Source organism: Oreochromis aureus, linkage group 4 (genome assembly GCF_013358895.1).
Source record: "Oreochromis aureus strain Israel breed Guangdong linkage group 4, ZZ_aureus, whole genome shotgun sequence".
NCBI lineage: Eukaryota > Metazoa > Chordata > Actinopteri > Cichliformes > Cichlidae > Oreochromis > Oreochromis aureus.
The window spans coordinates 23,188,722-23,206,157 of NC_052945.1; the positions used below are offsets into that span (position 1 = coordinate 23,188,722).

Genomic DNA, 17,436 nt, shown 5'->3' on the forward strand with positions numbered 1-17,436 from the left:
TTGAAGTGATGGAGGAGTAGACTTTAGAGTTTTTTATTTCTTATTGAACACAGTCGTAGACATGCAAGCTTCAGATGGATGGTTATTAAAGATCGTTTGAGTTGGTGGCAAGCTGTCAGCGTTAGCTTGGTTGGTTTAACAGATTCCTGCGTCTGCTGGAAAACCTCGCGTCAAACAGCAGAGCCTCATAATCCAGACTGTCGACAGGAGTTGCAGCAAACCAAGCGAACCCAATGTATGCCGCCTTGCTCTCAAATTTATAATTTGCTCAGCTAGCAGGTGTTAGCCTTTCATCTACAAAGTGTCAGGCTTTCAGAATAAAGTGAAAATGAGGAGAGGGAACTTTTGTCATCTATGAAAGAAATAATAGATCTGTAGCTGTCTCGGTTTCAGAATCCTAGTAAACATCCTTTTTATAGCAGGCACTTTTACTGGTGAGGTTTTGTTTTGGATTTAAAATTGAATTCATGTTTAATTAATAATTCACAGATGTCTGTTCTTGATCATTTCAGGATTAATAATATGCACATTTTATGTGGTGGAGGAACATGGTGGCTCCCACAAAACACAAACCTGCCCCACATTAAACATATTGATTATAAGTTTTATAAGAACATATCGGTTTGTTGGAAGATGTAATTTGACACTATTCTGTGTATATTTATGAGTACAGTATCCTTTTTTCTAATTAATAACTTCAATAAATATCTGACTGTGCCTTTAAAGGGGACCTGCCTTGGTGCAGTCTCTCACTTGAAGATGTTTTAGCTCCCTTGACCCTCTCTGTAATCCAGCTTTCTTTTGATTGGCAGTCTGAAGCCTGAGCTGTAGGATAAAGGGATTACTTGAACATACACTGGCCTCATTATTTCAAACTTTGGCCGTGTTTAATAAGAGCAACTACCACTGTAACAGCCTTGATAACAGAAAACAAGGAGAAACATAACATGCTCAGTTTAATCTGGTTGCAGAGCCATCATGTCAGGTATGAAGTAATAAATTAATAATGCCATTTATTAATACCATTAATAAAAGGTTTTTGGTAATATCATCCCAAATCACAGTAAATTATGATTAAATAAATATAAACTTTTTAATGTTTTAACTCCTTTTGCTGTTTTTAATAAATTTGTTTGCGCTTTCAAAAACGGAAACAAAAATCAGGTGTAGCTCCAGAACTGACATTGACTCTCATTATTTTCTTCCAGGAGTGAAAAATAAAGTAACAGCTTCTTCCAAATTCTACAGTCCAAACACCGCAATGCATACTGCATGCATGCTTTGTTTCTGCTGTGCTCTCAACAAAGCCTTGGGCATTTGCATAGCTTCACACAGTGTTAATATGACTGACCTGAAAAAGCATATCAGCTGTATGGAGACCTTGAATAGATTCATGTTATATCATTCCAATTAAATCTTAGATAATGGAAAATGAAACTGATATCTCCTGATGTGGTGGCAACAGTGAAACCCTCTCTCACATTCATGCTGATCACAGCCAGATGGCACTGAGTTTCCATGCAGCGCTGCTGCCTGAAGTCTGCCCTCTAGTGCTTCAAGCTGAAATCACTGATGTGCAAACAGCAGTGAAGACCGAATGTACTCCAAACCAGACTACTGAAGAGTTTAAGGACCCTGCTCAGCTGATGAGAAACACATCTTTACAGTTCCAAAGATGCACATCTGAATGTCTTTTCTTCTTTCATTAAAAAAAAATAGAGAAAAATAGACAGACTTATTTAACAAAACCATGTATTTAGCCAACAAGAACACATGCACAGTGTGGATTGTTTTTCAAAGCATTATAAAAAACATGAGCACAAAGACTGAGCCACATGAACATGCTGGATAAATACAGGAGCAAATATTCTTGTTGAGCCTGGTATCTGCTCAGGGTTTCATTCCCTGTCGTCAGCGCAGTTAATGCTAACGCTATTGTCATTTGGCTGGTCATCATTGGCGATGTGGTAACCATGGTTACTGGGGTCACTGTGGTAACCATGGTCACTGGGGTCACTTTGGTGATTGGTATCATGATTCAGTTCTGCATACTCCACAGATGCCTGTTGAAACACGAAGGTTGTATGAACGATTAATTTCATTGGCTCACTGAGTTAAATGCTGACTGTAAGGTTACTACAGTACGGTACTGTTTAGTGATTTTACATATTAAGATTATTATTTCTCACTTGATACAGCGATAACATGAGACACTGAGACTCATCAGCACTCATCAGGATTGTTTCTACAAACTCTGGAGAGCTCCTCCAGAAGGACGGAGGAGGTTCGGGAGCTGCTATCATATTACTCTTCCTAATGAGTTAACTCAATGTGATGAGCAAATTTGGAGCCTTTTACTACATTTTCCCTGCAAATCATCATGATTTTTTATCAGCAGCACAATAAAAAGTTAAAGTGTTTTATATTACATGAAATGCAACACTTTTAGTTACCTGTCTACAAACAATAAAAAGTGTCTCCACTGGGTTTCCACTTATTGTACAGTTTCTGTCTGTGAGATGTTTCTCTGAGCAAAGACACAATACAGTCATGAGTGTGTGTGTGCGCGCAGCTCTTGATAGTATGTGTATGCATGACGTGTTCACACTTACAGCATCAGCCACCTCTTGAACACCTGCAAAAACAAAGCCAGAGGACAAGCTCAGGAAACAAAAGGTGTGTGAAGATTAAATGAGGGCTGTTTTAGTTTCCAGCACTCCCATGAACAGCTCTCTATTCCCAGGAAACAGGCAGCTTATCACATCCGACACATTCATACTGATCATTCTCATAAGCTCGTGTCTTTTTAGACAAGCTGCTTCCTGAGCCACATGCACAAAAACCCTTCACTCCAGATCATTTGCTTTCTTCATATAATACATTAAGTCCTTAACTCTGATTATGTAAAGTACCCTGAGATGCCTTAACTTAGGATGTAGTGGTATATAAATAAAACTGAGCTGAATTGTGCTGTATCACTCATTAAGTAATATTATATTATTAGGAGCCGAACTGAACAATGGACAATACATTTCAAACAATCAAGCACTTTGCTTACTTAGCCTTAACAGATGCAAGCATTGTATGAGTCTGTTGCAACAACAGGAAGTACTCTTTGACGAAAGCAGGAAGTGGACACCTAGGAACTGGCCCTTCTGTTTTAATGGTACATTCTTTCAGTAACAATGCAGATGTTTACAGTTGGGGTTGATCCTGTTTCCTGGTGCTAGCGCTTTTTTCTTCTAATGACCTGATTTCTCTCATCGTGTTGTAGAAAAGGGGTCTGTGTGAAGAGCAGGATGTTAATCATACCTTGCTGGGAGTTACGTACTTCACCGTGTACTGTGTCTGTGCCCTGTTTCACCGGAACTGACATGGAACAGATATAATATTTAGACTGAGCTTTTAAAAGTCAAATCACAACCTATTAAAATTCAGAAAGAATCTCACCTCTGCTGGGATCTGCCTGTCTCAGCTGCACCTCACTGTACTGAGGTTCTCGCTTTTCTAGAGTGCTTGTACTGCAGTTATCATCAGACTCTGCAACACAGTGAAATGAGCAAACTTAAATTACTTGCATATTGCAATATTTCATTATTTTTATATAAAAAATTGCAGTATTTAATGACAAAGATGTGTTCTGTTGCTCTTTCCCTTTTCAAAAATAGCATTAAAAGACAAAAGTCAACAATGTCTGAGTAGCTGACGTGGTATAACTTATTTTTTTATGCCAATGACCTCAGTTTTTGTCTAAACGAAATCAGAAACACATTGATTAACCATTCTATCTCACCGGGTGTGATGTTTCCTGATTAATAAGAGACAAAAACGCCCAGAAGAGCACACTTACTAGACAGATTTTAGATTTATCTGACGGGAAACCAACTTTTTGAATTAAAATATTGTTGACTTTGAATCTTTGAATCTTCTTGAGATTTCATGACAATACTACCAATAAAAAAAGTACTTACCAGAGCCTGATACATGTTCACTCCAAATACTTTTCCCCATCATGCCTGGAGTTGCTGCACAGGGAGGGTAAACATGGCACATGTCTCAGTTATGAAACTGATAAATTCTCCTGCTTTAATACTTCAAAATCAGTCAAGACAACATTTGTTTAATATATATTTAGCATAATTTTACGTTAGGATTCTTGGTGTTTTCTCTATATTATTGTATAGTTATTACTTTACAAAATAAAGCACCTTGAGAAGACTGTGATTTGGTGCTATATAGATAAAACTGAATGAATCACTTGCATCAGCATAAGGAGCTGTACCATTTGCGGCTTTGTTGACCTCTGCCTGGGTGAGGCTCAGTCGCTGTACTTTGGTGCTGGCTGCCTTCCTAAAACAAAGTGAACACAAAGTCCGTTCAACAGGAGGCTGTATGGGAACCATACTCTGGTAACTAACTTTTAAGATACTGATAAGAACACGAGAAATGCTACTTACACTGATAGGGTGCCGGTGCGTCTTCTCTTTAATTTGGGGAGACGTTTTTTGTAGAAAAGAAAGAGGACGATCGCCATTAGGAAGAGGAGGCAAAAGACTGCAATAAGACCTTTCTTCCAGCCAGCCATCTTCACTGCAGAATACATGTGAATTAGACAAACATACGTGTATGATTACTAAAGTTATTACTTAGTTATAAAACACAGCAATAAAAATGTACTCACAAAACCTCATTTTGGCTTAAAGTTGTTTAAATGTCACACCTGAGTGCACGTACAAGTGTGTGATCAATTTATTTATTTATATATTCATATCAGATGTGAAGTTTAGCACCCTATCCTTAAAAAAATGAGGAAACTGGACAATTGGAGCACAGCAGAAGAAAAGTATCTGAAATTCACGTTTTTAGTAAACAGAAAAAAATCCAGAAAGGACTCGACACATAACCTGAAAGAGCTGACAGTGTGAACAGCCTCTGACTGGCAACAGCTCTGTTTTTCAGCATAATGATCCCGGACGCCCTAAGCTTTGAATGTCTTTCAAGAAGATAAGATAAGATAACCTTTATTAGTCCCACGCGTGGGAAATTTGCTTTTGCTTCTGCTTTTGCCTTACACAATGTATTTCCATATATGTTTGCACATCTTTAGGAAATAATTGAACCTATTTCCCATTTCCTTGCAAAACATAAAGAAATGAGAGGTGGCTCAAGACTTGCATAGCACTGTAACTAATTTTATCCCCAGTGAAAATATTTTAAGCATTCATTTATTATTTTTGACTTCTCCATATGTTCAAACTTTGTAGTCATTTATTAGATATTTTTAGATTATTATTTACATAAACATGAAGCAGAAATTAAGATTAATTTAAGAGTAGAATAAGAACTTTGCACAGTAAGCTCTTAGTGTAAATGAATTGAAATTTCAGCAGCTATTTTAGATTTCTTAAGTATTTCATAGCAAACTGTATCCAGAAACAGCTAACACAGTATTCAGTGTCAAAACAATGATAGCATGTACAATTGAAATACAATTGGAAACATTAAAAAACTACTGAGGCGACTGCTGTTGTGATTTGGCCCTATATAAATAAAATTGAATTGAATTGAATGACGGTGAATTGTTTCCACAATAACAAGAAGGAAAGTAAAGAACGCTGGTTAAAGTTAAGAATGATCTTTTTATGGCCTCGGATAGTTGACTCATCTCCATGCTTGTCCTGTCAGGCCTGTAATTCTAATGACATTAAACAGGCTTTCTTAAGGCAGTATTATTAAAAGGCACAGCATGCATTTTCATTGGTATACAGATGATACCCAACTCTATCTATCCATGAAACCAGATAACACCCTCCAGTTAGTTAAACTGAAGGAAAAGCTTATGCATATAAAGTTCCAGATGACTTCTAATTTCCTGCTTCTGAATTCAGAAAGAAATAGAGTTTATTGTCTTTTTTACACTGCAATAGGCTTAGACTGCTCGGGGTTTCCCACGATACACCATGTTTCTTCTTTACTTACCTCTTTTCACTAGTCATTACTAATCTTTCCACAGCATGTCTTGTGTCCTGTCTTCCTCACCCCTAACTAGGCAGATGACTGCCCCTCTCTGAGCCTGTTCCAGCGCGAGCTTTCTTCCTGTTAAAAGGGAGTTTTTCCTTCCCACTATTGCCTTCCTGACAAGAGATCTTCTGATTGTTGCGGTTTTCTCTGTATTATTGTAGAGGAGCTACCTTACAATACCTTGCAATATAAAGCGTCTTGATGCGACAATTAAGATTTGGCACTATATAAATAAAATGTATTGAATTTAATTGAAGACGTATTAATAAAAGACTCATTTTAATGGAGAGGAATATATATTAATTAAAAATAACCATACTGTTAACTTCAAAATTTTATTGCTTATAATTGGCTGCTTGTTGATAAAGCAGGAGGAAGCGAGCGCACTCATAACAACGTGAATATCCTCACTGTTCAACATCACATATTTTTAAAGTCCAGCTGATGTTAACACACACACACACACACACACACACACACACACACACACACACACACACACACACACACACACACACACACACACACACACACATTGCTATTAACTTAAGATAAAACACACACCTCCAATTATGATGATGGCACTCCGCTTGGTCTCGTTAGCTGGGTTTGTGCACTGACAGTAGTATCCTCCAGCATGATCTCCTTTGACATTGCTGATGCTGTGAGATTCTTTCAGTTTCCAGGAGATCTTGTAATCAAGGAAACCTTTTCTCTGCCTGTACCAGGTAAAGTTAATGGGAAAACTGCCACTCTGAACAGAGCAGACAAGAGTCATATTGTAACCCTCAGAGATGTCCTCCATCCTGGGCTCAGTGGTCAAGTGTGGTTTTGACACAGGTTCTTCACAGAGAAAAAAAAAGTGTGTTAGACTTGGGTTCAACATGTTTTATATCAGTTTTATTCATTTCATGGTCATCAGTCCAACAAACCTATGATGTTGGACCATTTCAGTAGCTGCTCTCCTGTTCCTGCCATGGGAGGGTTTAGTTGACTGTTTGTTGCATGGCAAAGAATGTTTTTTATGTCCGATATTTGGGTGATGGATGTGAGGTTGAAGATAGCCTTTTCACCAGGCTTGCTCACAACTTTTACGTCGTTTGGTATACGAGGTTGATACAGGGTGTAATTGATGGGCAGAGTGCCTCTCTGACTGTAACAACTCAACAGGAAGGGCTTTCCCAGAAACAACGTACCTCCCACCACAGACAGCACAGGCTCTGAAACAGGAACTGGGAATGGAGAATAAGATAGCATTAAACCAGACTGTGAGTCTGCAGCCATGCTGGGAACTCTGATGCTGCACTGTAAGGCTTTCAGGTAAATGCCAATACGCTCATCCTCTTATGCTAGTTCCCCATCACTGTATAGTGTGTTAGTAACAAGTGTGATCTGAAACAAAACACAAAGTACAGTTGAGGATGATGGGAATTTCATGAGCTTTTTTTTTTTTTCAATACAAAAATAGACCTGATAGTTGTTTCACACTCACGCTCACTATTTTAGGAGAAGGTTTCTCACCTGTTGCATAGACCAGGACAGGGTCTCATTCCCACATGTTCTCGCTACAGATGATACTCAGTTTGGTTTAAGAAAGGGTCAGTCAGTGTGATCTGACTGAGCCAAGTGTTTGCATTCCTAGATGCACCTCTGTGGGGTAGTGTCAGGCAGTGTATGTGCGAAAATGGCTAATGGTGTCATTTTTTTTTCACAGAATTTTCGGTGTTGGTACAGAAAAGTCTCCAAATTTCTTCTAAATAGATGTTGAATGTAACACTTAAGCCTAAACCAACAGAATAAACGGACCAACAGGCTGACACATTACATGCATGGCTAACAAAGTAAAACATGTCCCACATCTTTATTGTGCCAACAACAATACTTCGGTTGGATTAAACTCACCTTTGACCTTAACGACATATTTTTGGCTCTCCTTCACAATAGTGCGTGTCAGAGAATGAGACGTGGCATTACAGGTGTAGTTGCCACTTGCAGAAAGTTGTGCCACAGTAAAATATGTGGTAGTATTTGCGACTTCAGTGTTATCTTTGAAGATTGAGTACTGCATGGTCTTCTTGTCAATCTTATTGGAATCATGAATGGTAACAGAGCAGGTCAATTTGAAGTGGTCTCCTTCAACTACGTCTGTGGTCTCCACAGTCAGCTGTGGCTTTGAAAACAGCGCTGTTGGGATTAGAGAGCAAAAATTAAGAATTCATACAATCTTTATGCTGTGCATATATATTATTTTTGATTTAATTTGATAAAATAAAAAAAAAATGATGCTATGTTTGAAAAAGAGTAATTGATGCTTACATCTGACTGTGATTCTCTGAGAGGTTTCTTTCTGCACACTGCCCCACTCTGCTTTGCACACAAGCTCTCCAGAGTCGTCCTCTCGTACAGTGAACTTATGACTCAGGGCTGCAGCTCTGACCTGCTTGAGGATCACTTTGTCTTTTGTCAAGAACACTTCAGTGTTGCTCGGAGGAGTGACAACTCTGCAGACCACTTCAATTATGTCACCCTCAGAGAGATTATTGGAGGGAAGTATATTTATGATGGGGGTGATGTGGAGTGCTACAAGACAAAATCCAGAACAGTCAGACACACTCCTCCATAGGCAATCAGAGCTTTTCATTGTGACATAACAATATTCGATCGACTCACCTTTGACTATGAGTTCAGCCTCTTTGCTACTGTTTGACTTTTGGTTCCCGGAAACCAAACGGATTTCATAGTCACAGTAGAGGATACAGTTTCCGATGTGACTCAGTCTCAGTGTAGCCGTTGATGAGTTCCCCCCCTGTGACAGCTGCTTTATGACCTTAGGGGATCCGGTCCTAAATCTCAGGTAAAACTGGAAAATGAGGGGTCCTTTCTCCTCTGGAGCACTGCAGGTGGCTTTAAACTCCTCATTCTCATAGGGCGTTAAAGTAGTCAAATGCAAAGTGGGGGTCTGCAAGCCTGAAAAGCACATTCAGGTATATCAAGTATATTAGTTTCTTGAAATGTTGGACAAAGTTAGTGAAGAAAGGCTGAGAAGGCTTGAGTATCTGCAGAGGAGGGATGGTGGGTATACCGGACAAAGGATGTTGAAGATGGAGCTGCCAGGCAGGAAGAAAAGGGGGTATGAGACATGCACTTACACATGAGAAACTCTACTGCCAAAATACAATTGAGGGAAGACATTCATTAGCCAGTGTGTGATTGTAGCTCACAAATTTGGTGACAAACTGAAAAAAGTCTACAGTATATATCTTATTATTTTTACAGTAATAAAAAATAAACAAAGCAAAACAACCACCTTACTACAGATGTGAACCTATTATTCATATTTTTTCATATTATAGTTCAAATAATACATATAATAATATAGTGCATATGTAGTTAGATCCAGAAATATTAGAAAATTTATTCAATTTTAGCCAAACTATTGGATATATGTGACATCAAACAATCAAGATGCAGATGTTGAACTCATTTTCTATAAAATGTGTAGAAAGTGCAGCAGTTTCCCTAAACAGCTGTCAGTTTTTATAGGCTCACTGTTCAGGCAGCTCCCGCCTGACGTAGGCTTCCTCCTTAGGAGTAGGCCTTTACTGCAGCTGCCTCCTCTTGTTGTAGTTTCCTTCCTTCTTTTCAATTTTGTCTTCAGTAAACTTTAAAAGCTTGATTATGCTGAGATAAGCTGATTGACCCAACCGCTGCAGGATATTTGTTTTTAACACAGAAAAAAACCCTAGATCATCCACAATTGTTGTCGTTTGTATTGTACACTCTTTTTTTTTCTTCGCGCTGAAAATCGGATAATTTAGGCGCTCCGTTTGCTCTGATTCTCCTTGATGAAAACATTTTGTGCAAACAAAAGATGGTTTGCCTTGTTTGTGCTGAGAGCTGCTTTGATTGCATTTTGTGGCTTTATAAAAACAGTTTCCAAATGCAAATGTCCAGACCTTTACTTGTAAATGTAACTGTAGCCTACCTTTCACGTCCAGTTTCTGGCTGTTGCTGGCTTTGGCCTTGCTCTTGACTGAGACTCGACAGTCATAATTTCCAGAGTCGGCAGCTCTGGCTGGGTTGATCGCATACTCGACCGTGTCTTCTGTGGCGTTTTTGGTGTAGATAGGAACATCGTCCCGTGTGAGCTGGAAACTGTGTTTCAGGTTAGGGATGTTGCTGTGACTGACGCTGACCTGGCAGCGTAGCCTCACTGCTGTCCCGCTCTGAACTGTGTTCCTGGGTTCGATTGTGAGGAGAACAGTATCTATGGTGTATGCTGTAGTCCACAAATATCACACACAGACACACAAACAGAAGATGAATGGGAAAGAAATAATCAACAAACATTAAAAAGAGACCTAAACAGTGGCTCAAGCGCCAGGTTAAGACTATAGAAAGGTGCTTCATGCTCATCAGTCTGGTGTACAGAGGAACTGATGGAGGAAGGAAAGCACCTCAGTAAACAGTGCCGACCCTCTGTGGATTCATTCAAACTTCTGCTTTCCCTCCACGACAACAGCACAGTGGAAGTGGAAACGATCACTTACTCCACATCCTTACGGTAGCCGATTGCTGTTAATCTGGATTCTGGGATGTAAAGTGGCTAACTGTGCAACAAACATGACTCTTGCTGTAAATAACAAACCCTCAGCCTAGCTTTGAATGATGATGACACCAGCACTTTCAAAGTTTAAATCAGCAAGATGCCACTTTGATAAGGACGCTTCAGAGACACTGGAATTCATTTTTTAAACACCGGTGTTATTTCTTAATTTCAGAGGAAAGGTGGTCTTTTAAGATCGTGGCAACTTTATAGACACCTAGTTAAGAGTTCTGGTGGTGAATTTTGTTACTAAAAGAAAATAAAAATAAATTTCAAATTTGTATTGCCTTCTGAAAGCTTTCAAATGTCATGTTATTCAAACTGAAGGTGAATAAAAGATTGCCCAGCATCGTCTGTGACAAATCAAATTTCTTTTTCTTTTGGTGTAAAAACAGCTTTTTTGTTAAATATAGAAAGGACTGTAACTGTTACTACATTCTGCACTAGTTATTATAAGATCAGGCGTGTAATGCAGTTATACTTACACCCCTGTCCTCCAGCACAATGCCCTGCAAGTCACACAGAGTGGAAGAAAAAAAAAATCACATGAAAATCAGGAGATTTTGTTTATAATATACTAACATCCTTCATCCTTAGTCTGGGTTCTTACAGATGTGTAGGAGGCTAGTCAGAAACAGCAGGCCGGGGGGTCTGGAGCCCATCCTGGGTGAAGGTGGTTTATCGCTGAAAGACTACAACACATCTGCAAGGACAGAGGCCAGAAAGGGCAGTCACAGCCAGACCAGGGAGGACTTTTTACTTAGGGAGAGGTGGAGTGAACAGAAGGCAGTGGTGGTGCTGAAGGGCTGTTCCATGTCTTATCGGGCATGCTTGACTGAACAGGAAGTGGCTGCTACTTCCTCAGGATCTGTACCATTTACTTTGCCCTTTCTTTTGTTATGTTGACGAGAAAAATTCAACAATAAGAAGCAACTTTGAAATCTTCTCACATCCTTCAAAGGTCTAGGGTGTAGAAAACACAGACAGTCTTCTTTTTAGCATAATTTAATTAATGACAACCATGTAGAAGAACAGTAAAGACAGTGTGCGCTGTTGTTCTTCAGATAGAATTAACCTCTGAATCCCCTCAGTTTTGTCCTCAAGTATTCTTATGTGCGCATTAATGTGTTTAAAACGTGCTGATGTGACTAGACATTCATTAATCATATTTCGATTTACTTGATAGAGCCCCGTCTTCCCTTGAATCTATACTAATGGAATCACTGGATTTGTGTTTGTATGCGTTTCTAATAAATTGCCATTTTACTTTAATTCATCCAGATTATTTAAAAGGATTGACAGCGTGACATCTGATATTAGTTACCATACTTGTCATGTGTTTCCTCAGTTATTGTTGCGCGTAAAACTTGCGCAAAGCAGGAAGCATCAAAAACATCAGTTTCTCTTGTGACCACTTAAGAAAAATGAGTCAATCTTTATAAACTCTCAGAAAACATGTTTACGGCCTGGTAAGCATGCACTCGAAGGGCAAAGGCTATAGAACTTTGATGGTTTCTGATATTTTTTACAATATGATGAGGTTAGCCTGTTATGGTGTCATCGTTATGTCACAGGGTGTCGTATTAAACATATATAAAGTGTGTTTTACAGTTCTCTCCATCTCTTTTCATGTAATAAAATACTCAATATGGTTTCTTGAAACTTTTCTTCAAGGTCAACTTTGTCATAAACAGCTCTGCCTCCTTGTAAAGTATCAGTGATCAAAGTCACATTTTTGGGCTGGATTAACTTTAACCATTTAGGATGGATGGATTCCCTGTTGGGTTCAATCATCCTGTTTTGTTTATCGTTGGAAGATGAGACCAACAGCTAAGCGGACCACTGGGAAGCTAACAACTGACCACTCCTACCATCTAGTCTAAAAATTACGCAAAGCAGGAAGCATCAAAAACAAGAGTTTCTCTTGTGACCACTTAAGAAAAATGAGTCAATCTTTATAAACTCTCAGAAAACATGTTTACAGCCTGGTAAGCAACACTCGAAGGGCAAAGGCTATACTAGAACTTTGATAGTTTCTAATACAATATGATGAGGTTAGCCTGTTATGGTGTCATTGTTATGTCACAGGGTGTCGTATTAAAAATATATATGTGTATATATATATATATATATGTAATAGAGTACTCAATATGGTTTCTTGAAAATTTTCTCCAAGGTTAACTTTGACCTTTAACAATGAAGGTCAAGGTCAAAGACTTATTCAACCAAATATTGTGAGTTATAAAAGTTTAACTGATCTTCAGTTTTGATGTGACCTTGATTTTTACCTGATTTTCACCGAAATTAAATCAGCTCGAGCTGTTATTGGCATCTACCATCACACAAAATTTCAAAATGATATCTTGAAAACTTCGGACCCTAGACTGCTAACAAACAGACGGATGGACAAACAAACAAACCGAACCAGTTACATGCTCCCTCCCTTCAGAAGGGACACCAAACAAACAAGCAGTCAAACCCTCATTCACTTGGATAACAGTAAGTTACAGTTTAACTGGGTGTACTGGTAAACCGTGTGCTTGGCCTCCCCTCTGGTTACTGGATGTCTAATCCTTGTTTGTGCTTTTTAATTGAATTAACTGAATTATCTAACAAATAATATGACATAACAGTGTGGTCAGCCCCTACAAAAAGTTTAAGCTCAAGTTTCAGAGAGAAATATCATTTGATGTACAAAGTAATAAATTAAGTTGATTTTATCAGCTTTCAACTTGAATTTGAACAAAAGCTTGGAACATCAGCACTGTGAAGTGATACCTTGTGTGAAATATTATTTTTCATACCATATTGTATCACTTGGGAATGCCTTGGTGTCCTGCCCAGAAAAGCTGAAGGAGGTGGTGAGGGAGGTCTGGGAATCTCTGCTTAGATGGATTTTTGCCCAATGTTTTGCAATCAGACTCTACAGTCCCAGTGCTAAAATTATGATAATAATTTTCATCCTGGAGTAAAAAATTAATCAGCAGCTTATTCCAACAAATATGAATGCTGTAGTCTGCAGGCTTTGTTTCTGCTGTGCTCTCAACAAAGCCTTGGGCATTTGCATAACTTCCACAGTGTTAATAAGATGACTGACCTGAAAAAACATATCAGCTGTATGGAGACCTTGAATAGATTCATGTTATATCATTCCAAGTAAATCTTAGATAATGGAAAATGAAACTGATATCTCCTGATGTGGTGGCAGCAGTGAAAGCCTCTCTCACATTCAAGCTGATCACAGCCAGATGGCACTGTGTTTCCATGCAGCGCTGCTGCCTGAAGTCTGCCCTCTAGTGCTTCAAGCTGAAATCACTGATGTGCAAACAGCAGTGAAGACCGAATGTACTCCAAACCAGACTACTGAAGAGTTTAAGGACCCTGCTCAGCTGATGAGAAACATCTCTTTACAGTTCAAAAGATGCACATTTGAATGTCTTTGACTGTGAGAAAATGAAAGAGAAATACACTTTAAAAAAATCCTGTCCTGTCTGGCAGCTTTTGCAATCAGAATCAGAATGATCTGAAAGCACCTGTAAGAAGAACAAACATTTATTACCAGGAATGCAAAAATTTGAAAATGCTCAGGTTCATAAATCAATAATCTCCTTGTGAGCTCTGTGTGTTTTAGTATGAGTGTGAGAGACAGAAAGAGAGTTTGGAGTGTGAGTGTGTATGTGTCTGCCAGTACTTGTAAAGTACTTGAAAATGATGGTGGGAAGAGGCGGGAAGCAGAGGCAGACAGAGATAGGTCCAGGAGATCTGGGCCATCTGCAGCCCCAAGAGTCCTGAAGACCTGAGGCCACACATCTTGCCGATATCTGCTCGCCCATCCCAGCAGGAGAAGGAGGGAGGCCCTAGATAAGGTGCACATTGCAAAACGGTGGGAGTCTCAGAGGACCAGAGCTGATGGGCAGCCGACTCTGCTGGAGACCGGCCACCCCACTGTGAGTCGAGATCAGGGTCCCATGGCTCCAGGCAGTACCCAGCAGAGTCCCCCCCCTCTCCGACATGGAAGAGGCCCACCAAAGGAGTGGGTCAGCGACCACACCAGAACATCCAGCCATACGTCCCAGAAAACAACAAGTACCTACATCCCGAGTGGGGCAGCATTTCCTACATGTTATAGCACTGCTTTAATGCTTCAAAATAAATCAATAATTTAGCCCATTTTTCTCCTAATTACAATTTAGTCTGTATTGCTGACTATAAGTTGGACTCTTTTCTGGTGGGTGGCAGACTCTGCCAGGGTTGCCCTTTGTCACCAATTCTGTTCATAGTTTTTTTGGACAGTCTTTTTGGACCACCACCTGTGTAGGCATAGACACCACCTGTCGATGTATAGACAGGTGGTGGAAGCTGTTCACTTTGGTGGCTTCAGGATTTCATCTTCTTTCACCTTCTCACACTGTTGCAATCTGATATCATGCAGACTTTATACTGGGGTACTGATAGCTTAAAGCCCAGTGAGACTGATTTGACTAATTCAGATATTTTGATTCAGTCACTGAGTCTAGATATTTTCTTAAAGGAGCTTCATTTTAATTTTGTGCATCTGATAACTCGTTTTTGGCCTTCTTCATAACAGTGAAGTAGATCACAGCCAGATCTTTCTGAAGTTTCCCATTGTGACTGCCTGAAATAGGCTCTCTAATGGAACAAACAAAAATGACCAATTCACACATTTGAGAGACATACACCGTGTCCACACTTTCCACATTGGAGGGTTAGCACAAAGACGGCAGTTGCATGAACAAATAATCCTGTTGTGTTCAATTTTGGGTCCTATCTTTATTCCCCATTGTCAGTGGTATCAATGCTACATGCAAATGTGGTCACCACTGATGCTGTGGTTGCCGTGGCTACCGAGGTCACAGTGTGATGAACAGTATTATGGTTCAGTTCTTCATATTCCACTGACACGTGTCGAAACACGAGGCGTGCATGAAGAAAAAAGCCTTGTTAGTGATGGATCACTGAGTAAAAAGCTGACTGTAAGGTTACTACATGGCAATCATGCACATATCCATGGGTAATGTGATTAATCACATCAAATCATTCGTTTCGAACATGGTACTGTGCACCAAACATCTTCACTTTGGTCTCATCTGTCCAAAAGGCAGATGTCCAGAAATCGTTTGGAGGTGGAACTTTGTAAACGCAAGCTGTGCTGCCATATTCTTTTTGGAGAGAAGAGGCTTCTTCTGCCAATACTTACAGAAAACTCACACTTCTTCTGTCTTTTTCTAATTGTACTGTCATGAACTTTAACACTGAACATGACAGAAAGTCTGATATGTAAATCTTGGGATTTTTGCAGTTTCTCTGAGCATTGCACGCTCTGACCTCAGAATGATTTTACTGGGACGTCCACTGCTGGACAGATTTTGACATTGGTTTTGAGTATTTTCTATGTGTGAACAATCTTTCTTACTGTAGAATGAGGAACTTTAAGTTATTTGGAAATGATATTACAATCTTTCCCAGATTGATGGGCACCGACATTTGCTTCTCTAAAAGCTGCTACTTATCTTCTTAATTCCTATGAAAGTAATAACAATGCACTTAGTTTTCACACACTGCTGCTGCATTTTGTTAAATAAATGATGACATGATGTAAAATATCATGGGTCGCTGTTCATGCACGTTAATTTTAAGGCTTGATAAGAACACGATGAAATTTTAATGTCATGATATGTAAAACCTTAGAAGTGAAAGAAGGAGTAGTTTCTATGATTGTAGACACTGTTTATAGATTTTAGGCACATAAGATATTTACATTGATCAGATGATATCACCACTGATTGTCTGCAGTATCACAGTGACCACACGCTCATAGCCAGTCATGAGATGTTTGCGGCTTCATGGTTCATAAAGAAATGAGCCTCAGCTCTGTTTGAGGTTGTCTCCTTCAAATCTCTGTGGGCTTTGAAAACAGCTCTGTTGGAGTTTGATAGCAGTATTATTCAATTTTATGTAAATTTATATTTCCATTTTCATAACAGCAAAGCCTCTGAACCTGGGAATATAATTGTCATGTCCGACATTTTTTAATAATAACTTTACCTGTTTCTTGCCTTTGACTGCCACTGTTTCATAAGCTTCCTGTCCCACTCTGTTTTGCATGCAGGCTCTTGAGGGTCACCTTCTTGAGCACAGAATTGATGATTGAGGGCTATGGCTGTGACCTGCTTGAGAATAATCATGTCCTTTTTCAGGGATATATCAATGTTCTTCAGTGGATTACTCAGCATTTTACATACCACCTCAATTCTGTCATCCTAAAAGACATTACTGAAGGGCACACATTGGGGGAAATGTGGAGTACTGCAAGATAAAAAAAACGATAATAGGCCTTCTTCAATCAAACTGGTCCATTGTTGTGTAACAAAACTTGTCTAATGACTGACTATCACTTCAATGCCATTGCTTCTGCTGGATTATCAAGTTGCAGAAACCAAACTCCTCTTGAAACAGAGGGCAGTCTCCAATGTGCATTAGCCGGAGTCTTCTTCTTCTTCTTCTTCTCTTGTAGCTGCTCCCTGACACATCTGCACATCTCCCTCCATCTCACCCTGCATCCTCCTCTGTCACTCCAGCCCTTCTCTCCCACTACCTCCTAACGTGCCTTCCCCATTTCTATTCTCTTTTTTTCACTGGGATCCTGTTGGACAACAGCATCTGGTGGTCATTGTTAATCCAGCCCCTGACCAATCTGGTGCAGAAATCTCATTCTTGATGATCTGCAAGATTTTATGCTGAATGCCCTTCAGCATGAAAACTGAGTCATGGGCAGTTTGACTAGCGTG

The 17,436-nt window shown here is 39.5% G+C and overlaps 1 protein-coding gene across 1 annotated transcript; it reads right to left on the reverse strand.

Moving 5' to 3' along the window:
- Nucleotides 1–17: 17 nt before the first annotated feature.
- pecam1 (platelet/endothelial cell adhesion molecule 1) lies at nt 18–11,407 on the reverse strand. The gene is made up of 15 exons (XM_031732605.2): nt 11,238–11,407; nt 11,113–11,136; nt 10,007–10,300; nt 8,692–8,988; nt 8,338–8,601; nt 7,924–8,205; nt 6,954–7,253; nt 6,586–6,864; nt 4,458–4,590; nt 4,283–4,350; nt 3,972–4,025; nt 3,451–3,540; nt 3,313–3,369; nt 2,613–2,635; nt 18–2,063 (listed from the first exon to the last, which is right to left on the reverse strand). Exons 1-15 carry the CDS (start codon nt 11,287–11,289, stop codon nt 1,899–1,901), a joined length of 2,382 nt encoding a protein of 793 aa, XP_031588465.1. The 5' UTR covers nt 11,290–11,407; the 3' UTR covers nt 18–1,898.
- Nucleotides 11,408–17,436: the final 6,029 nt, after the last annotated feature.